At 37.2% G+C, this 23,099-nt stretch overlaps 1 protein-coding gene across 1 annotated transcript in view; it reads left to right on the forward strand.

Moving 5' to 3' along the window:
* Positions 1-1,977: 1,977 nt before the first annotated feature.
* LOC148953274 (potassium voltage-gated channel subfamily KQT member 1-like) overlaps positions 1,978-23,099 on the forward strand; it is a 271,309-nt gene continuing 250,187 nt past the window's right edge. The window contains exons 1-2 of the mRNA XM_089087598.1: positions 1,978-2,154; positions 8,587-8,762. Of these exons, the coding sequence (XP_088943724.1) occupies positions 2,103-2,154; positions 8,587-8,762 (228 nt within the window). The 5' untranslated portion in view covers positions 1,978-2,102. The remainder of the gene's footprint in view (positions 2,155-8,586; positions 8,763-23,099) is intronic.

Raw genomic sequence — 23,099 nt, forward strand, 5'->3', positions numbered from 1 at the left:
CCAAGGGCACCATTGTCGCTCGAGCGCAACGTTAGGTGGGGATGTCAATATTGCTTTCGTCACACCAATTCCTTTTAGTGTGAATCTACCTGGTTCATATGAATGAATGCTTTAAAAGTAAACCCGTTTCATCAATAAGAAAAAAAACGGGTTGGACGCATATGTCCCTTTCCCTTTGGACAATAAAACCATGCAAGCGCTGTATCAAGTATAACTTACGAAAATCTTGTTAATTTTTGTCAACTTTTCAACTTTTTGGCATCCCTGCTTTATAAAAAAAAAATATATATAAAAAATCAAGGTATTATAATTTAAATATGATAGCTCGCTACCCCCCCCCCCTCCGGATACCACCTTGATAGGATGCCGTCCCTGCTTTAAATTAAAAAAAATAACATTTTGGGATCCCTGCTTTCAATAAAAAAAAAATTTCGAGATATTATCATTTAAATGTAATACCTCCCTACCCCCTCCCCCTTCTACATACCACCTTGATAGGATACCGTCTCAGCTTTCATTAGAAAAATAATTTACCAGGGAATTTGATATCATTTTCTTCTGTCTCCACTTTAAATGAAAAAAATAATTATTTTTTTTGCATCCCTGCTTTCAAAAACAAATGAGGTATTATCATTTGAAAATGATAGCCCCCTATCCCCCCTATAAGCAATAATTTAAAATTTATTTATGAATGATATTTGTGGGGTAACTTCCGGTTTGATTTTTAATTCCCTAACCTTGTAAATAGCTTATTCTATAGCTAAATTTTTTCTCAATAGAACGGTTGTTTTTTTTTGGGGGGGGGAAGAGAAAAAATGCTTCAAAAAGAAGATTTTATTTTCTATCAGGCGTTCAACAATTGAGTATTAAACATTAATAAAATCTTATCTAAAAACAGCAAAAATCTGCAAACTTACAATTCAGCTGTAGAAGCAATCTGTCGGCTGTCAATTTCAAAATCCAACTGAAGGCTGAAGCTATATAGTAGTGAATGCGTTCTATAATTCTATTCAACTTGAAATAGCGATTGGGAAACTCCATTCGAATGATTTAAACTCATTTCATAAAGACGATACTCTTTTTTTTGTCAACATATGAAGAACTGTGTATATTGTAATATTTGCAATTGCATATTGCATCTGTCTGGTTTTTATGCAAAGTAACAAAAGAGACGAAAACTAATGAACAAGAAAGTAGTGAAGAATTATGGTATGCAAAGTATTATTTGGCAGGGAAAGTCACTGATGATAAATCGCTAGGGGTGGCACCGTGATTGCGTGATTTTCGGGGATTTGGGGAACCAATTTTTTTTTCGGGGAAATACCCAAGCATTCGGGGATAGTGCAAGCCCTGCTTGATCTCTAATCAGAAAAATCGAAATACTAAACCACACGAGAAGTAAAAGCTCCGACTTTGCGGTTGACGCAATAAAGAATTGCCGCAAAATTAATTTAAAGTCGACCGAACGCCGCCACCTCTGTCGGAGGCGGCGTGCTTGCTACGCGCCGGCGGCGTTACGACGCTTCGGCGGCGTTCGACCGGGCCTCTCGTCGGCGGCGTTCGGTCAATCCGCCGGCGCGGCGCCGGGGTCTAAAAAGAACTATGGATACAAAAAAAAATATGGAATATGGGTTAGGGAGAAAAAATAGAAAAAGGGTTGATAAAAGCACACAAAAGCATATACAGCAGCGTTGAAGAATATAAAGGAAATTTGTAATTAAAATAAAGATACAAAAAACATGTAGCATTGGGAAAAGAGATAGGAAGAACAAAATGTCAATGTTACAACATTGTTCAGGCACATTTTTTCTTGTGTGGACCGGTAAACTTACTTTGTACTTTACGAACTTTTCTTTGTTTATTTACAATGAGCAAATCCCCGAATCCAGTACTGTTAAGCACATAAAAGCCTTTCTTCTTATCTTACATCTAGTAATTCTTTAGTGTTTGTCCTGTCATGTTTATTTTCTTGCGTGAGCAAAGTTTCGAAAGACTATTTCAAACTGTTTATCTTTCCCCCATTGCAGGAAATATCTTTAGTGCTTTTCTTCGGTGTTGAATATCTACTTCGTTTATGGTCTGCTGGTTGTCGGTCGAAGTATATGGGTTTCTGGGGAAGAGTGCGTTTTGCACGCAAACCAATATGCATTATAGGTAAGAGTCTTAGACATTCCAAATTATGTCAACGTGAGTTCTTCATCTTTAGCTTACAAACTTTTATAATTATATGATGAATGATTTCCAGCATGCTACTCGTAAATTTACGTTGCAGCTTACGGGAAACCATCAATAAAATTGCATGTGAAAGAAAGATCAAGAAATGTACAAGAAGTAGAAAAGTATACAAATCATGTATGTTGGAAGTATATAGGGTAGCAAATGTCAGATCTATAAATCAAACCTATCAGATATGAGAGGATTGGAATATAGCGCGATTGGCTGGTATTTTTCTCACCAAATTTCGCAAAAGAAATTATACTACTTGTATGATAAACCCACTACCGCACAAGTTGTTCATTCATTGATGCATTATAGAACCTTTTTTTCGTTAGTTTATTTCAGCTTAGCGTGAGACAAGACAAAGAGAAGTGACAGAATAAATGGAAGATATATAAGTTGGGCTATATATTTGCACATGGGGGGGAGGTTGAGCATTTGGACAGTGTGAAATTAGAAAGCAGTTCTTACTACATAACATGCAGAATAATTGTACCTAACACATAAGGCATGCAGACCTGCTATAATATACCCCCCCCCCCCCCTTCAATGTACAAAGATATATTTTTATCTTACTTTGGTATATTTCATTAGGATTGAGCGTCAGAGAAACATATTAGAAGAATATTAGGTATTGGGTATATCATACAAGTACCAAAATTATTTCTAACTGGCGAATTAACTGAAAAGTTAAAGCCACTGGAATAAAAAAGCCGTCTTCAGTAGAACAAGTCCTATAACGAGTAACAGATGGGTTTCCAAAATATTAGTTACTTAAATAAAGTGTTACTAATATTCTCAAAAATAGCCTCGCAAATAGTTAGGTTTCCAAAAATACCTATTACCTAATTCCTTTCACAAATAAAATTTTGGATTAATATTATGCAGCAAAACTGTATTTAAACTTTTGAGCTAAAAATACAAATGCCGTATACGCTCTTCAGGCTACATCCACGTTCAACTTTATATTACTCGTAATTACTGAATTCACGTTCATGCTACTTTTATGCTTGAGGATACTCTAGTAAATTAAATTCAACGTCAAACCTTATTTCTAGGGTCTTAATAATTTGTTCTTTATCTGATTAATTTTATGCCTGTCAGCTGACGGGAAGAAACGTTTAAGATTTTTTATTTATTTCCATTTTATGATTAAATAGATCCTGAAAAATTTAGGGTTACAGCTCTTAAATTTTGTTTTATTCAATGGAGTTGGGTTTTTTTCTGTCATTTTTTGATGCCAGTTTTACCAGGAATATCTTTTACGAATATAAAAGTTCAAATTCAATCAAATGCTAAAACTCAAAAATCTGAAAAAAATAAAAATAAAATAAAGAACGGATAAGTCGATTGAACCTGTGAAAGACTTTATTCGCGTCGACAGTGAAAAACTCATTACCAAGAATTTTACCAAAAAAATGGGATTCTACCTAAATAGTTGTGCGATCGATAAGATACCTATACAGTCGGAGGAACTTAGCTTGATCGGTTACAAATTAAGCATAATTCTAGCCACTTTTGGGGGGAAAATTTCAAATTCAACCCGATCTAAACAATAATTATTAGAGTAAAATTCTCAGTTTTGACAAAGAAACTAATTACCGGCCACAACAGAAAAAATTACCAAATGAAATGCATCGAAATCATGAACATGAAATGAAAACGATTACTACCCAAAACTGTAAGAAAAATAGTACTTAAGCTAAAGTCAAACAACATACTAAGGTCCAAGCAGTTGGGTTGTGTTTCGCAACAGAAAAAAAAATATCACAACCATTCAAAGCAGTTTTCCGCTTGCCTTTCAGAAAAAAATGTGTTGAGAATTTGAAATATTTTCCTAAATGTTTCAGATGTTTACATTTAACCTGAGAAAAATTTGGGGATGGGTGCACTGGCAAACAACGAGTTTTTCCTTACATATATTTGAATATGGCTACCCCATCATTTTCATTTTAATCTTATTTATTAAAGCATTCTTGTCTTTTCAAATCAAGATTTTCTAAGCATGGTGTTACATTATTATCTTTTTTTATCGGTTTCAAAAACATGAAAAGCTAAACGCACCCAATCTATTATTTTTTATTTATTTATAAGAAATTGAAAGAATATAAGATAATCACGTTCAGAGTTTTAGGAGTTTACTGGATTTTCTGTGGTCATATTAGGCATAGACACAGATATAATTGCCCGTAAGAAAAGCAGATAAGTTCGATAAATGATTTCCAGAAAGAATGAATTTTGACAAAGAGATAACGTGCCTAATGATTCAAAGAAGCATAGTTAAATCCTCCCGGCTAGATTCAAGCAGAAACAAAAATAAGACTTAGATTTTAATGGTCCACTGCTGCCACAACATTATCACTTGTGCTGCAATTATTACTGCAATGCCACTGCTGCAGCTAAAAGAACATGAAAATAACAGAGCTGTAATATCTGCCTCAACGCTTTTATATTATTTATTCTTTTTTAAGGTATCTAATATAGTTGGATTGAAATAAAGATATAACGCTCATATTGACTTTGGTTATATATGGGGCTTTTGTATCCGAAAGGATTTAGCGGTAGACAGTGCAGACAAGACTGATTGTAACACTGTCATTAATTATTCATTTCCATTACGTAAACAGTTCCTGAAATTCCAGCCTGTTCCTCTGTCTTTTGTACCCACCCCCTTGTACCGTACTTATTATGTACCCCTACTTATTATGCTTATGATCGTAGTCTGTCATGCCTAAATTTTTACTTATTTTCTGATACCTAATGACTCTGGTACCTAAACGTTTATAATCTGAGGAAAAAGATGAGTGGAAACAGTCTGTAGAACGCCAATATCTTTCTTGACAGTCATCATTATCGTCGACAATTGTCATTAAGTCAAAATTGAGTCTGCATAAAATGGGCCTAGGTTAATTTGAGAAAATCTTCATAGGTTACGTAGCATAATTCGCTTAAAAAAGTAGGCATATTGGACACAAAACTTAGTTTTCTTTACCTCTCCCTACATTTAAAAATACCTGAAAAGACAAGTATGCAACAGTTTAGTTAATGTTATACAAAATACGAATCCCCAAATGCTAGATGGCAGTTGTTATTTCACAAGTCGAGACTAGCACCGGTTGTTATTTCATAAGTTTCCCATACTCTTTGCTTCAGAATTCAAAATTCAAACAGTAGTTTTACCGTTACTTTTTCATCACCTTCGTTACTTAAATTTAATTAAAAAGTTGCGTCAGAGAAATAAGGTAAAATGTTATTTCGGAAACCACTCTATTATCTACTAGAGGGGCAGAATTCAATTCATTTGTGTTAATTTCCGAGGTGACGTAATTCACAACAGCAATCTTGATGTAATCTGAAATAGAATCTTCCATTAAATTGAGTTAGAAATTCTTCTTTAAAAGGAACCAGCCCCAACTCCAAGTAGAAGGATGATGAATATGTATTAACATTTCTTCCAGCCTTGCTGTAGTCAAAAGTCTGGTTGACTTCAAAAGATCCAGATTTACCAATAAAAATCCAAAATATGTAAAAAGGAAACACACTACTTGGAATTTACATAAGGCCAAACAGTATTTATGAAAGTCATAGTGAGTCAGTTATTTAGGCCACAATGTCAATTTTGGCCTTTGTCGTTTTGCAGACCACAGGGGCCAATTTGAGCTGAAGTATTGCCTTGCCTGGGTGGTAGCTCTTCCCTTTGGCACTCGTGAATGAGAGACTACTTTCTTACAGAGTGAATGACAGAAACGAATTGTTGTTAGTTTTTACCCTTGTTTTGAACTTGAAAATAAAACATTTCAGTCGTTATATACATATAACAAATAATGGATGCTAATACTTATAATGATGAGAACGGGATAAAAATGATCTTTTAATTATATAGTATTTAGGACAAAGATACAAGCAAATAATTGGTTACTATTAATTGGCCTCAGGAACACACCCATAGTTTCAAGGTAGCTTGTACACAGTTTCAGGTTTTTTGCTTGAAACAGATAAATGACGTTATTCTATGTACTCCAACATTTTTGGATAAGTGTATATTAATGATTAATAATTATAGTGTAAATATAGTGTAAATATAGTGTAAATATTATAGTGTAAATATAGTGTAAATAATTATAATTATCTGAAATGCTACGTATATAAATTATATTATATTCAATTATATCAAATAGTTCGTGGTAACGAGCTGTAAGTAAGGAGCGACCCGGCTCAATAGTAACCGAAACTCTAAAAAACGAGAGTTTGATACCAATAGATACATCAAAAGAATCAAGTTTTAATACTGATTTCAAATATATAAGTTTTATCAAGTTTAGTTCTACCCATGAAAAGTTACGCGCCTGAGAAAATTTGGCTGGTTTTTGAAAAAAGGGCGGAAGACCCCCTAAAAGCTATAGAACCTTAATGAAAATCACACCATCAGACTCACCGTGTCAGAGAACTCTACTGTAGTGGTTTCAAGCTCCTATCTGCACAAATGTGGAATTTTGTATTTTTTGTCAGAAGAAAGATCACGGATGCGTATTTATTTGTTTTTTTTCCCAGGGGTGATCGAATCGACTCCTAAAATATCGTGGGAGGGCTCATTCGAACGGAAATTAAAAGTTCTAGTGCCCTTTTTAAGTGACCAAAAAAATGGAGGCAACTGGGCCCCCTCCCACGCTCATTTTTTTCCCAGAGTCACCCGATCAAAATTTTGAGATAGCCATTTGCTTCAGCATGGTCGATAATATAATAAATATGTCTTTTAGGATGACTAAATTCCCCAAAGGCCCCGGGGGGTGATCTGAAAGTTATGAACTTTACCCAATGTTTATATATAGTATTGGTTATTGGGAAAACATATAAAAAGGAGAGCCTTGAAAAGTGCGTGAAAACCGAAAGAATTTGGCGGTTTCTAAACCTAGTGAGCCTGGTTATTATACCCTGGCAACTTTCCAATCCAATCTCCGCCTAATTATAGCTTTTTCCATATACAGACGTTTTAAGGGGGATTTTTTTCTGGTAGTAGGGGGGGCGGGGGGTCGAGGGTTATGTGGGAGGATAATTCCAGGGAGGAATTTTTCATGGGGGGAGGGAAATTTCTATGAAGGGGCGCCGGATTTCCCGGCACTAGTTAAAAAGATGATCAGAAATTAAATATAAAAATAAACAAGTTTTTCAATTGAAAGTAAGGAGCAACGTCAAAACTCAAGACGAACATAAATTATTAAGTATATGATCGGGTTTGCCCCCTAGTCAATACCTTGCTCTTTAAGCCAAATATTTTTTAGTACTTTCATAAGAGCTATTTATTCTAATTAACGGCATTTGTGATAAAGGGGTCATTTTTAAAGAATTGGAACAAAATTCAAACTTTACCGTAAAGGGCGAGGTATTGACTAGGGGGTGAACCCCCTAATATAATTATTAAAAATATATGGAAATAGAAGTTCGTTACGTAAGTTAATTCGTAAGTTACGTATATTTATTACTAATAAAAACCTTCGTAAATTAAATTAAACAACTTTCGAGAAAGCAATTTAACCAAATAAAAGTAAAATTAATATGCAATTATCCTTATGACTATTGATGTATGGTGAGCCAAAATCAAAATCTCCATTAATTCAAAAACGTTCAAAAATTAAATAAAAAGAAGCAAGTTTTTTTAACTGAAAGTAAGGAGCAACATTAAAACTTAAAACAAACATAAATTATTACATGTATGAATGGGGCTGTCCCCTTCTCAAAGCCTCGCTCTTTACGCTAAAGTTAGACTCTTTCTCACAACTCTATTTTTTAAAACAATTAACAAACTTTAGCGTAAAGACCGAGGCGTTGAGGAGGGGGCAACCCCTTTCATATACAGAATAATTTCTGGTCGTTTTAAGTTTTAATGTTGCTCCTTACTTTCAGTAAAAAAAACTGTTTTTTCTTATTTAATTAAATATTAAGAGCCGTCCTAGCCGAGTGGTTACCACGCTAGACATGAAATCCTTCTTCTATGAGGACAAGGAATCGAGTCCTTGTGTACTCAATCATTTGCCTTCGAACGGAGGTCAGTGGTGCGACTCTGTAAGCTCAGCCAGAGTCGACTCAGCTCTAAATGGGTACCTGGAGAAATATGGGTAAGCAGGAAGGGTGTTGGAAAGAAGAGGATGGCTGGCCCCCATACCTCCATTGCACTCCCTGGCTGAAGGACCATGAAACGAAGATCAGAACCGCCGGTAAGGACTGTAAAGTCAAGCGCCACACCCTTTACCTTGTAGTAAGTACTATAATTGTATATTATATGAATGTGAATAATTTTAATCATTATTTGTATATTTATTATCTGTAATGATTTATCAGATGTTGTACCCAATTTTCTATTTTTATTTTTAGATCTAATAGTGGTAGTAGCTTCACTTGTAGTTCTTACGGCTGGCTCAAACGGTCAAGTTTTTGCAACTTCAGCAATAAGAGGTATCCGCTTTTTACAAATTTTAAGAATGCTTCATGTAGATCGACAAGGTGGCACTTGGCGTCTTCTTGGGTCCGTCGTTTTTATCCACAGACAGGTGAGTGTTTGATATATTTTGAATCCTGGCTATATTTCTATTGCTAAGAATGGAAAAATCTGCTAATTAAAATAAAGAAAAGACTAATTTTGTGAAATTCATGGATATAGATAGGTCACCATTTCTTTTAACACAACTAGGGATGATCATTCTCTACTCAATTGGATATTGAAGTGGCTTGTGCCCTTTTTAATAGTCGGAAGTGATTGGAAGGTAACTAACACCCCTTCCACACCCACCATTTCCCAAAACACATCCAATCAAAAATTTGAGATAGCCATTTTGTTCAGTGTAGTTGGTTTCCATACAGAAATTATGTTTTTGAGGAAGAAAATCCCCCACAGCCCTCAGGGCAAGGATTGTCAGTTACACCCTGGGGGCATATAAGGTTTTTATAGAAAGCGTTGTCGTAGAAACTTCAAAAAAGGGCTCGTTCGATTGGAAAATCAAAGGGCTAGTGCCTTTTTTAATAGTCGAAAGTGATTGGAGGGAGCTAGACCCCTTCTCATGCCCACCTTTTCCCCAAACACATCCAATCTAAATTCTGAGATAGTCATGTTGTTCAACGTAGTTGAAAGTTCTGGAAATTAGGTATTTGAGGATGAAAACCCTCCCCCCCCCCCACAGCCCTCAGGGCAAGGGTTGTAAGTTATGCCCTGGGGGCATATAAGGTTTTTGATAGAAAGCGTTGTCGTAGAAACTTCAAAAATGGCTCATTTGATTGGAAACTGAAATGGCTAGTGCCCATTTTGATAGTCGAAAAAGATTAGAAGGCAACTAACACCCCTTTCACGCCCACCATGTATCCAAACACATTCAAACAAAATTTTGAAATAGCCATTTTATTCAAAGTAGTTGAAACGTCCAGAAATTACATGTTTGAGGATGATAAGCCCCCCACCGCAGTCAGGGTAAGGGTTGTAAGTTATGCCCTGGGGGCATAGAAAGTTTTCATTAAAAGCTTTGTTGTAAAAACTTGAAAAAGGGCTCATTCGATTGGAGATTCAAAGGGCTGGTGCCCTCTCACGCCCACCTTTTCCCCAAACGCATCCCCAAAAATTTCCCCAAAAACACAATCAACATTTTTTGATAGCCATTTAGAAATTAGGTCTTTCAGGATGATAACCGCCCTTAGAGCCCTCGGGGCAAGGGTTGTAAGTTATGCCCTGGGGGCATATAAGGTTCTTATAGATAGTGATGTTGTAGGAACTTCAAAAAGGGCTCATTTGATTGGAAATTAGAAGGGCTTGTGCCCTTTTTAATAGTTGAAAGTGATTGGAGGATAACTAACACCCCTCTCACACCCACTATTTCCCCAAACACATCCAACCAATCAAAAAAACCATAATCAAAATTATGGTTTTGAGGATGACACTTCCCCCATAGCCCCCAAGGCAAGGGTTGTAATTTATGCCCTTGGGGCATATAAGTTTTTTTTTGTTATAGAAAGCGTTGTAGTAGAAACTTCAAAAAGGAATGATTCGATTGAAAATTGAAACAGCTAGTGCCCTTTTTAATAGTCGAAAGTGATTGGATGGCCCCCCTCTCACACCCACCATTTTCCCAAACACATTCAATCAAACTTTTGAGATAGCCATTTTCCTCGTCGTAGTTGAAAGGTCCGGAAATTATGTCTTTGATGATGACAACCCTCTCACAGCCCTCAGGTCAAGGGTTGTAACTTATGCAATGGGGCATATGCCGTTTTTATAGAAAGCGCTGTCGTAGAAACTTCAAAAAGGGCTCATTCGATTGTAAATTGAAAAGGCTAGTGCCCTTTTTAGTAGTCGGGAGTGCTTGGAGGGCAGCTGACCCCCCTCTCACGCCCAACATTTCCCAAAAGACATCCAATCAAAATTTTGAGATAGCAATTTTCTTCAACGTAGTTGAAAGTTCTGGAAATTAGGTCTTTAAGGATGACACCCCCCCAGCCCTCAGGGCAAGGGTGTAAGTTATGCCCTGTGGGGCATATAAGGTTTTTATTGAAAGGGTTGTCGTAGAAACTTCAAAAGGGCTCTTTTCATTAAAAATTGAAAGGGCTAGTGCCTTTTTTAATAGTTGAAAGGAAATAGAGAGCGATTAACGCTCCTTTTATGCTCACTATCGTACCAAACACTTCAGATTACAATTTTGAAATAGCTATTATTTTTAACATAGAAGAAAGTTCTGGAAATTAGGTCTTAGAGGATGACAACCCCAGCCACAGCCCTCCCTTTGACAACACAGCCCTCAGGGCAAGGGTTGTAATTTATGCTTATAGAAAGGGTTGTCGTAGAAACTCAAAAGGGGCTCATTCGATTGGAAATTAAAAGGCCGAGTGTCCTTTTAATAGTCGAAATTTATTGGAAGTCTTGACATTTTTAGAGTAAACATTGATGTGAGTACAATAAATTACTATTGTTTTCTTTTTTTTTGTTTAGAACAGGGCACTTCGTATCGAATGAGTTGTCTTAGGAGCTACGAAAAGAGCTCATTCGATTGAAAATAGAAAGGGCTAAAAAAAAGAGCTAATAGTAAAAAGTGATTGGAGGGAAAATATTCCCCCTCCCACCTCCACCCTCCCATTTGCCTGTTATGTTTAAAAACTAAATGTTGCCCTGAGTTTAAATCAAAATGCACTGTGATAATGCTAATTCTCAATAAGGCATCTCAGTAATATTCCAAGATCGACTGAGGGTATTATGTTCAAACTTTCGGGGCTACTTCTGCTCTTAAATTTTGACTAAATCAAAATAGCGTAAGTGTATCCAAACTTTCAAAGAAAGTAAACAGATTTTTTTTTTTGAGAATGGTGTCAAGTTTTCCATTTCAGGTCAAGTAGAGGAGGTATGAAACTAAATTAAACACTACTATTTGTGTCCAAATTTTTAAAAGGGTGTGTGTTGCTAAAAATTGCTGAAATTTTTTATCCAGCATACAAATAGCAGGCCAAACTATAAAGTCTTAAAAAAACAAAAAGATTCAAAGAATTATTTTCTTTTTTCCTGAAAAGACTATGTCAATATAAAACGAACAGAAACTAATTAGAAAACTTTTCCCACAAAATAAGTTTTTCAAAGAAAATTAAAGAGCCCCATTAAACCAAAAATTAGCAAAAATTAAATCAAATAATCTACCAAGCATGAAACTACCACAAATCAACATCGATAAATAAATGAAACCCAAAACGAATAGATATTACAATAAATAACTGCATCAAACTCAAAACGAGCAAAAATTAACACGAGTAGGGCTCAAAACCCCTATGCCATCCCAAGGCAAGAACATAATTTGCACTTTACTGAAAAAAATACAAATGAATGTGCATTGTCAGTTTAATATACATATACAGATATTTAGTAATCAAAATGTTAGTATTATTTGATTTATTAAAGTTATAAAATTTAAAAACATTTAAATTTTTTCAGGTAAAAATTAAAAGCATCTGTATTTACACAGATATTATCACAAGGCCGTATACAGGGGGGGGGGGTTACCCGGTTTGAACCCCCCCCCTGAAATTTTTGACCGAGTCAAAAATTAGTCTAAAAAATACCTGGAAAGACAAAACCTTACCAAAAAAAAAATATGCTCCCACACTAAATCCTATTGCATTTTGTGGGTAAACGGTTCTGATCGGCTTACGCAATTAGGTAACCGTAGGTAACCCTATGTTTACCTGACCTTGCATAGTAAATTAGGGTTAATATGCGCTATTATCCTATTGCATTTTGTGGCAAACAAAAATCCTATCGCAATTTTGTGGGTAAACGGTTGTGATCAGCTTACGCAATTAGGTAACCCCATGTTCGCCTTATTATGCAAGGTCAGACCTTGCATAGTAAATTGGGATTAATGGGGGCTCGAGGTAAATGTTATATGAGAGTGCAAGATTGTCAGTTCAGTTCAGTTCAATTTCGGACTTGGATAAGAGAAGAGCGATTTTCAACATGAAGAGGAAGTGTGACATTACGTCGTTTTTCGCGCCCAAGCGGACCAGGGAGGTTTCTGACAGTGTCGCTAGCAGGACGTCTGCAGAGCATTCATCTAAACCTGTGGATTTGATGGGCACTGGAGCCATCGTTGAAGTTTCTGAATCACGCACACTGGAACCAACCACGACGAAACACGCACCTGCACCAACCCAGTCTCTGTCGTTGTTTTTAAATGACATCGGTCGTTTTGTCAACAAATCATCCAGTCTCGATGCAAATTTTAAACTTCGTTTGCTGAAGAGCCCTTGGACTCCAGATATCTCCTACATTTTTCCAGTATCTGAAAAATGGAGGCTGAAGTTTCAGTTAACTTGGCTCGCTCGTTTCAGTTGATTGTCCTACTCTCCGTCTGAGAACGCTACTTTTTGCAGATTTTGCGTTCTGTTCTCGTCAGAGACAGCTGGCAACGGCTGCCACCAGCACTTGGGGAATCTAGTCACCAAACCATTCAGGAACTGGAAGGATGCGATGGAGTGCTTCACAGCTCACTAACAAGCAGAGTTTCATAGAAACTGCATCGTATCGGCTGAAAACTTCATTTCTGTCTCGTAGAAAAGGCAGGACAATATCGTGCACCAACTGGACGTGGCGAGGAAAGCAAAGGTTCAAGAAAACCGCCAGAGGTTGTGACCAATTGTTGAGACGGTGATATTTTGTGGGTGGCAACAGCTTGTCCTTCGTGGTACCAACGATTCCGGTCCTATTTCGGTCTCGGATCCTTAACTATCTCACAATGATGGCAACTTCTGATCAATACTGCGGCTGAGGGCGAGACACGGTGACGATGTTCTGAAGAACCATCTTCTCTCTGTGGCCGGAAATGCCACATATCTTTCTCCCATCATCCAGAATGGTATTATCGCCGCATCCGGGGAGCTTCTTCAGTAGTCTATTGTGGAAAGAGTAAACGCAAGTCCATGCTTTTCAGTGCTTGCCGATAAAACGGCGGACGTTTCGAATACCGAGCAGCTGTCTGTTTGCGTCCGTTACACTTTCAAAGGGAACCTGCGTGAGGACTTCCTTGGTTTTACCCCAGTTTTTGATTTGACTGGGCAAGGTCTGGCTTCATCAATCCTGTTATTTCTCGAAAGCCTTGGTCTTAATCTGAACAAGATGGTTGGTCAGGGATATGAAGGTGCAGCAGCGATGAGTGGGCATCTTAGGGGTGTCCAGGCTGTTATACGTGAAAATTATCCGAAGGTGCTTTACGTTCATTGTAGTACGCACAGGCTCAACTTGGTCATCTCTTCTGTATGCTCTATTCTGGCGTTTAAGCATTTCTTCGGTATCTTGTCACAACTCTGCAGTTTTTACCATACTTCCCCACTCACGAGACAGAATTTAAAAGAGAAGATCAACGAAATACTACCGGATTCAAGGAAACATACTTTAACCGGACTCTGCAAAACGAGATGGGTGGAGCGCCATGATTCAGTTGTGTGTTTTCTTGAGCTGTACCGGCCAATCCTGCGATCCCTGGAAGCTCTTGAAGAGAACGGACATGCAGAAACTTCTGCAAAAGCGGCGCAGTTGCTGGACACGATGAACCAGTCGCAAATTGTTGTGTGTTTCCATGTGGTCAAAGAGCTTTTCTGCCTTACGCTTCCACTGTGCAAGACTCTTCAGTCAGTTGACTGTGATTTGGCAGCTGCCTGCAGGCACGTGGACACTGTCCTTTCAAAAACAAAGGAAATGCGAGGAAATGCTGCTACTGCTTTCACGTCTATTTTTGACGAAGCCTAGCGTTTTGCCAGCGACTTAGGACTGGAGATGACTCGTCCAAGGACGAGAGGTAGCGGGATTATGCATGCAGACGATCCAGACGTTCTCAACCACTATAGAACCTCACTCTTTATTCCTTTCCTGGACCACTTCACTTCCGAACTGAAACAACGATTTGTGCTTCACCAGAAACTGCTGTAAAATCTCAGCATCCTTTCTCCTGCCAAAATTGTTTCTTTCGATCTGAAGGCATTAAACCTGGAGTCATTGGTGGAATTGTACGGCGATATTCTTCCCAAGCCAGACTGTCTGAAGCAAGAAATTGAGCAATGGCACATCAAGTTGGAGAATGTTCCGGTATCAGAGAGGCCTACTTGTGCTGTGTCTTCGCTTCAGGCATGCGACACCCCCTTTTTTCCAAATGTTTTTCTTCTTCTGGCTGTTCCTGCGACGTTACCTGTTAGCACTGCGACTCCGGAAAGAAGTTTCTCAACCCTCAGAAGGCTCAAAACCTGGCTGAGAAATTCAACAGGAGAAGAATGATTGAGTGGCTTGGCCCTCCTTGCAGTCCATAGGGACGTTGACATCTGGCCTGGCAAGGTCATCGACATTTTTACACGGAAGAAAAACCGTCGCCTGGATTTCTTTTTATAGATATTTGCCCTTACTTTTAGCTAAAAAAATAAAAATAAAAAATATATAGACTACTTCTACTATTTGGCTTATTTTTGCGTTAGCTGTTTTTGCTGTTTCAAAAAAAAAAAAAAATAGTTTGTAGTATTTAACTGTATGTAAATACTTGTCTTGTTTTTGCGTTATCAAAAAAAAAAAAAAAAAAAAAAAAAAAAAAAAAAAAAAAAAAAAAAATGCCCCTTATAGATACGAAAGTAAGCCTATTGGACACGTCCTCGTTCACAAGGGATGGACTAACGGTCTCGAGCTAACGTAATGTTGCTCGAGCATGTTAGACAAAGTAAATGAGAAAAAATCGGGTAACCCCCCCCCCGAAAAAAAAAATCCTGGATACGGCCCTGTATTCTCAATTTGTTTTAATTTCATTGAATCTACCATCCTTAGCTATAAAAATTTCAAACGTCAAATAACAAAATAAAAAAAATGTCGTTTTGTACAAGACCGAAATAGAGATCTATTAAGCTGAACTTTAAGCTGAACCACAGTTCGTAGTAACGAATTGTAGGTAAGGAGTGACGCGGCGCAATAGTAACCAAAACTCTAAAAAACGGAATTTTGAAATCAATAGATATATTAACAGAATCGGCTTATTATACTGTTATTATAAAAAAAAATTCTAACTCTTCCCGAACCTTCAAATAGATATAGAATGCGATCTTTGGGGGGGGGGGGCGAGGTAGAAATCAATCTCCAATCTTTCTTCATTTATATCAATATCAATAGATTTTTCAAAAGAATCAAATTATTGTACTGATTCCAAATATATAAGATTTATTAAGTTTAGTGTAGCCCATCAAAGGTTAAGAACCTGACAAAATTTGCGTGATTTTTGAAAAAACAATGGAACACCCCCTAGAAGCCAAAAAATCCAAATGAAAATACCACCATCAGATTCAGCATATCAGAAAACCCTACTGTAGAGATTTCAAGCTCCTGTCTGCAAAAATGTGGAATTTTGTCTTTTCGCCATCAGAAATATCACGGATGCGTGTTAATTTTTTTTTTCAGGGGGGGTCGTATCGAGCCAATGGTCCTAGAATGGAAATAGGACTCATTGGAACGGAAATTAAAAGTTCTAGTGTCCTTTTTATGGGACCAAAAAGATTGGAGGGTAACTAGCCCTCCCCCCACGCCTCTTTTCCCCCAAAATTGTCTGGTCAACATTTTGAGATAGCCATTTTGTTCAACACAGTTGAAAGTTTCAAAAACTATGCCTTTGGAGATAACATGAACCCCCACAGTCCCTGAAGATAGGCCTTCAAATTATAAAATTTGCCCATTGTTTACATATAGTATTTGATATTGGGAAGTATACAGACATTTTTGAAGGAGGTTGTGCTTGGGGTGGGTTTCCACGAGAAGAATTTTCTGTGAAAGTTAAATTTCTGGGGTGAAATTTCCAGAGGAAATTTTATACTGGGGGGATTTGACAGAATTCCTACACGGAATTCTTTTTATTTGTCTCACATTTTCTTTGCAAACTCAATTTTGCACGTGGAGATGTTCTGGGGGAATTATCCAGGAGAAATATTCGGAGGGTTTGGATTTCAAGAAACAAAATTCCACGGAAGGGGAGATTTCCAGATTGATCGAAGAAACAATTAGAAATTAAAGTCTTTATCAAATTAAAGCATGCTAAGGAGAATTGTTTTGGCTGCCTTGTCCCAAGAAATTTTACGGAAGGGGGGGGGATTGTGAGCGAGGATAGAATTGCTAGGAGCGAATTTTACTGGGCGGGATGTATTTTGCGTGGGAGTAACTTTCCAACGATAAATTTTCCGTGACTGGAGGAAAGTTTTCATGGAGGGTGAGCCAGATTTAACAGCATTATTTGAAAAACTATCAGAAATTACCTAAAATAAACAAGTGTTTTCAACTGAAAGTATGGAGCAACATTAAAACTCAAGACGAACAGAAACTCAAGGAGGAACAGAAGGGTTGCCCCCGCCTCAATACCTTGCTCTTTATGCTAAAGCTTGACTATTTGTCCTATTTTTTTAAGAACGACTCCTGGAACACACGGGTCGTTTGATTAGAACAATAAGAAGCTTCTTTAAAAGTGCAAGGTATTGAGGAGGGGGCAACCCTCCTCATATACCTAATAATTTCTGTTCTTTTTAAGTTTTAATGTTGCTCCTTACTTTCAGTTGAATTTTATTTTAAACCATTGGAAAGAACCCTCTCGCAATGTTTTACAACCTGGTTTTATACGTGCATTTCTGAATAAAAAAGGAGATACATGTTCTACCCGTGAAAAATTGGTTATATTTTTGTTCAAGGAGGTGAGGGGGCACTATGAAGCAGGGATACGCTCGATTAAGTAAAAAATTGTAAAACTGCAATTAATTCATTCAAGTTTGCCTGATTTTCAAAAAAGGGAAAAAACACACCCAAGCTGTCAAGTGATCTTATTGAAAATCACGGCAATTGATTTAGAATATTTGAGAACTCTACTGTTGAGGTTTAATATCCTATCTAAAAAATCTTGAATTTTGTATTTTTGCCAGAAGAAAGATCACAGATGCGTGTTTATATATTGTTGTTGTTTTTTTGCTTGATTGTTTTCCCTAGGTGTCATCCTATCGAACCAATGGTCCTGGGAGATCAGGATAGGGATCATTTAAACAAAATTCAAAAGTTCTAGTGCCCTTTTTAATTGACCAAAAGGATTGGAGGGTAAATAACCCCCGTTCCGCGTCTCTTCTCCCCCAAAGATATCCGATTAAAATTTTTAATTAGCAATTCGATTCACCATAGTTAAAATATCCGATAACTATGGCTTTGGGGATGACAAGACCCCAAATAGCCCCTGGGAAAGGACTGTAAGTTACGCAATTTACCCATTGTTCATGTGTAGTATTTCTTATTGGGGAGTGTACGCAAATTTTTTGGGAGGGGATTTTCCATAGGAAGAAAAGTTTCAGGGGAGATGTTTGCACTGGGGGGATTGACGGGGTTTTCATGATATTATTGTAAAAACGGTCAGAACTTAAATTATGAAAAAAAAACAAGTTTTTTCTACTGAAAGAAAGGAGGAACATTAAAACTTAGAATGAAAATGAAGTTTAAAGGTGTCAAATATACTGGCTTTTGGCATTCAAAATTAAATTAAAAATATTGATTTAAATAATTTTTATTGGATTTTCTTTAACGCCGGACACCATCCCAACCACCAAGGACCCCAACCTCCAAGGCCTCAATACTTCCTCAAAGTTAAGGGTCAACCGGTGAGCCTATTCTTATAATCAAAAGTACAAACTGATCTATAAGTGCTTCAGACAAAAAAATACGAGAGGAAAGGGGCATTTAACCCCTCCTTGAATTACCTGTATTAGGGGAACTATCCCTTTCTCAACAATCGCTATCTACTCTAAAGTTTGACTTTTTGTCAAAATTATTTAAGAAAGACTGCTCAAACACAAGGACCCTTGAATTTTCATGAAGAGTGCTTTTAAAGAACTCTAAGACTTTAGCGTAAACAGTGAAGGTTGAGGAAGGGGTAGTTCCCCTCATACACGGATTAATTTGTGTTTGTCTTATGTTTTAATGTTCCTCCTTACTTTCAGTTGAAAACTTATTTTATACAATTTAATCTATGTAATGAGCTGCCCAGTTTCAGAGGCAGTAATGCTGCCCGGTGGTGCATTCTTTCCTAATTCTTACAAAACAAACGGTTAAAATCGACATTTATCTTAAAGCTTTATTTAACCAAGTCGATTCACTTGATGTTTAATAAAATTACGTAGTGATGTATAATTGTGTATCAGTCATAATGGAAAAGTGTTTGTGGGCCATTATTTCGGGGGGGGGGGGCTGATCCTTTGCCTGGTGTCTCATAAATCAGTTTTTGTACCCAAATTTTCCAATTCTTCGCGAACCTTCATATAAGTATAGGATACGTTCTGCGGTAGGAGGTAGAAATCATTCTCCAACCTTTTTATCGTTTTGACTAAGCCTGAATATGGGTGCTACATGGGGATAGCTTTCCTCTGATTGCATAAAAAGGAATTCTTTGTCAAACAGTTCGTGGTAACGAACTGTAAGTAAGGAGCGACCCGGCTCAATAGTAACCGAAACTCTAAAAAATGGCATTTTGATAGCAATAGATACATCAAAAGAATCAGATTTTTATGCTTATTTCAAATATGTAAGTTTCATCAAGTTTAATCTTACTCATCCAAAGTTACGTGCCTGAGATGCTTTGCCTTGTTATCGAAAAAAGGGGAAAACAACCCCTAAAAGTAATGGAACTTTAATGAAAAACACAAAATCAGATTCAGCCTTTCAGAAAACCCTACTCTAGAAGTTTCAAGCTCCTATCTGCAAAAATGTGGAAATTTGTATTTTTTGCCAGAAGAAAGATCACGGATGCGTGTTTATTTTATTTATTTATTTTTTTTATTTCCCCAGGGATGATTGTATTGATCCAGTAGTCCTAGAATATCGTGAGAGGGCTATTTCGAACGGAAATTAAAAGTTCTAGTGCCCTTTTTTTAGTGACCAAAAAAATCGGAGGGCAACTGGGCCCCCTCCCAAGCTCATTTTTTTCCCGAAGTCACCCAATCAAAATTTTGAGATAGCCATTTTGTTCGGCGTAGTCGAAAATATAATTAATATGTCTTTGAGGATGACTTAATCTCCCAGAGTTCCCAGGGGAAGGGCTGTAAGTTATAAACTTTGCCCACTGTTTACATACAGTATTGGTTATTGGGAAGTATAGGCTACAGGCGTTTCCAGGTGAATTTTTTTTCTGGGGGGGGGGTCGGAGTAGGGAGTAAGGGGGAGAATCGGTCCCTGCAGGATGTTTTCTTGGGAGAAGGGACATTTCTATGAAGGGGGCGCCGGTTTTTCCAGTATTATTTTAAAAACAATCAGAAATTAAATAAAAAACAAGTTTTTTCAAATGAACGTAAGGAGCAACATTAAAACTTAAAACGAACAGAAATTATTACGTATGTAGAGTGCTAATATGGAATTTTCGTACGGCCATAGGATTTACCATGCAATTTGCGTACGGCCATAGGAATTCCCATGCTATTTGCTTGAGGCCATAGGAACCACGTTCTATAGAGGTCCTAGGAGCCACTGAAATGTATCAAGTTGAATGAACTTTATCTAGGCCAACCCTTAGAGCACTTTTCACCTTTCAAAGAGATTTGCTTGAGGCCCTAGGAATTCCGATACTATTTGCTTGATGCTCTACACCTTTTCAAAGAGAGTCAGTACTCCCTCTCTTGCTATTCTATAGCGCTATGTTCCTTCCTATGTTATTCTATGGGACCTCTACACGTGATTAAACACGTTTTGAAACTACGTGCTATTTGCTTATGTCCCGTTGGTACCTTTCCAAACGAGCGGGGATTCCCCTCTGGTTCCTACACATTGCAAAAAAAGATAGCAGTATGAGCGGGGATTCTCAATCCCCATTCAGTGGGGATCCTTCTCAATTTGTTGTTTTTGGTAGCTCAGTTTCATTGTGGCAGTGAGAGTGTCAACACATGAAAACATTTTCCATACATGCCCACTATGTATGTGCACACTGGGCAGCTGGTCATCATGTGAGAATTGCACAATGATTGATGAGTATGATGAAAAGTGAAGATTATGCAACCCGTGTAAATTTCATAAGGGATATGCTGTACAAATTAAAGGTTGTAATTCCTGTCATGAAGAGGTGTGTGACTCTCATCCTAGAGGGCACCTATGCTCCGATTGCCACTATGATAAATGTAATCAGTGGGAGAATACATATCCCGGTATAATTGGAAAGAATCCTAAGCGTGATTTTAGTTTATTGCTACGAGATTGGTATCGTCATGGCTTTAGATTGTCCTGGAAGGAGGAACAAGTTCAGCGATTTAACTGTTGAAACAACAAAAGAATTTGGTTTCTACGTCATCGTTGTGAAGACAATGACTACTACGATTATAAGCCCACTGATTTGTGTTTGGCTTTGACGGTATGTTCATTCGCCACTTGAGGACACTATTTGTGACATTACTTCAAATAAGCAAATTGAAACATGTGAATTCTATAGAATGAATGAGAATAGTATCATTGACTATACAAAGAGATATGACAAGAGTGAAGTTACACTCTATTGTAGAAAATGTGACCCTGACATTGCACTACATCAGGATCAGTATACTGTGAATTCGGATAATTTACCTGCATTAAATGTTGTCGACAAATACCTAGTAGAAGATGAAATCTAAAGAGTAGAAAAGTCGTTTTTATCATGTACATAAATTTTTCATTTATTAATAAACAATCTCACAAACATTTTTAGAACATTTTATTAGTAGGGCACAAAAATAAATATTAAACACTCTTGTAAGTATATTTTCCACTAGAAAGTCGTTCAATCGAGGTAAGTCAACGTACATGTCAAGAAACTGCTTTTAGGTATAGCCACGACATTTGAACATGAAAAAGAGTAGTAAATGCAAGCCACTTGTCTTAGTCTTTCAATCCTGTACTCGTCTTTGAATTTGAAGAATAGTTTTCCCACTACTTTCAATAAAGTTGCTGATGTACGGAGTGTAGAATTTATACGATAGGCCAAGAGGATCAAGAAATTCAATATTCTTCGCTGTTTGAAAGATGCATAGCCAATAGCCTGTCTTTAAAGTCGATGGACTGCTATTAACAATGATTAGGGTATTGTTAAAACTTGGAATTTTTTCAACGAAGTCCGATGGTATGCAATAGGACTTGTACTGGGACATGTATGGATCCATACTAAATACGTTGATTATTTGGTTTGTGTTCATGGTGCTAGGTCTAGTAGAACACTGCCGTCGGGTGTGATTTCCCAATAGGTTTCAAATTTACTCAATGATATTAGCGTGATACTCTTGGTCAAAGCATCGGCAAATGTACACTCTAAACGTACATTCCCTGTTCGTACTATGCTCATATCCTGAGTCCCCGACAAGTCAAAAACAATTACACCATGATATTTTGAAAACATTGAATCGGTTATTCCATTTTCAAATAGTTGAGAGTCATGATCTAGGGATTGCATGGTCAACTCCTACAGAGTTCTATAGGATTTTCTGTCAAATGATAGAGTGTACAGTGGAATACCATTCACTTTGCACAGAAGGCTAGATAGACCAAAAAAATTAAAATCATGGGGCGATTCAGTCCAGGATCCAACGGCACTGCAACTCTCCACAAAGGACAAAGCCAATTTTGATGGGATTTCTCCATTGATAAATGATGAATCGGTATAGCTACGAGAGCTGGTGGCAATGTGACGTTGATTGGTGATCGTATGGGGGACAAGAAGTTTAATGTTGTTGCCATTGGCTCTTAGCTTTTCCACTGCCAATGCAACAGAGCTCATAACTTGTTGTTTTCGGACATGGAGAATTGCCGATGTGATAATGACGATTGCATCGGGTGCTGCAGGAAGTGTTTTTCTCAAAATGAAATTCGATGGGGCCAGTTGCAACTTTATGTCAATCTTGACATTTTGGGGTAACCATTGAGATATATTGAATATTTCATTATTTAATTTTCAAACCAGATGACACTCCTAGTTCACCGCAGTAGTCAACTAACTGTCAGTATAAAGACCTAATCAATATTCATTGCCCAATAAGTCTCCTCTCAACTCCATGTACGCCTTTAGTGTTATCATCTGAAATTGTATGTACCTTGCATAGTCTTATAAATTATTGCTAGTGCTCACCAAAGTACCATTAATGAATATATCAATTTGTTTGAATAGATTGCATAAAAAACAGTTCTCAAAGAAGAGACCGTTGACAGCAGTTGGAGTTGTATTATCTGAATTTTTCTTCAATGCAACATTTATATCCATAAATGTTTATGAAAAATCAATGAAATAGTCTTCATTGGAAAATATTTGAAAGTGTATATTTTCCGAGAGGGGTTTTTGGGGATGAAATTGTTCATAATAACCATACTTGACACTGAC

Source organism: Artemia sp. Qi Xiang Cuo, chromosome 4 (genome assembly GCF_049724085.1).
Source record: "Artemia sp. Qi Xiang Cuo chromosome 4, ASM4972408v1, whole genome shotgun sequence".
In the NCBI taxonomy this organism is placed as follows: domain Eukaryota; kingdom Metazoa; phylum Arthropoda; class Branchiopoda; order Anostraca; family Artemiidae; genus Artemia; species Artemia sp. Qi Xiang Cuo.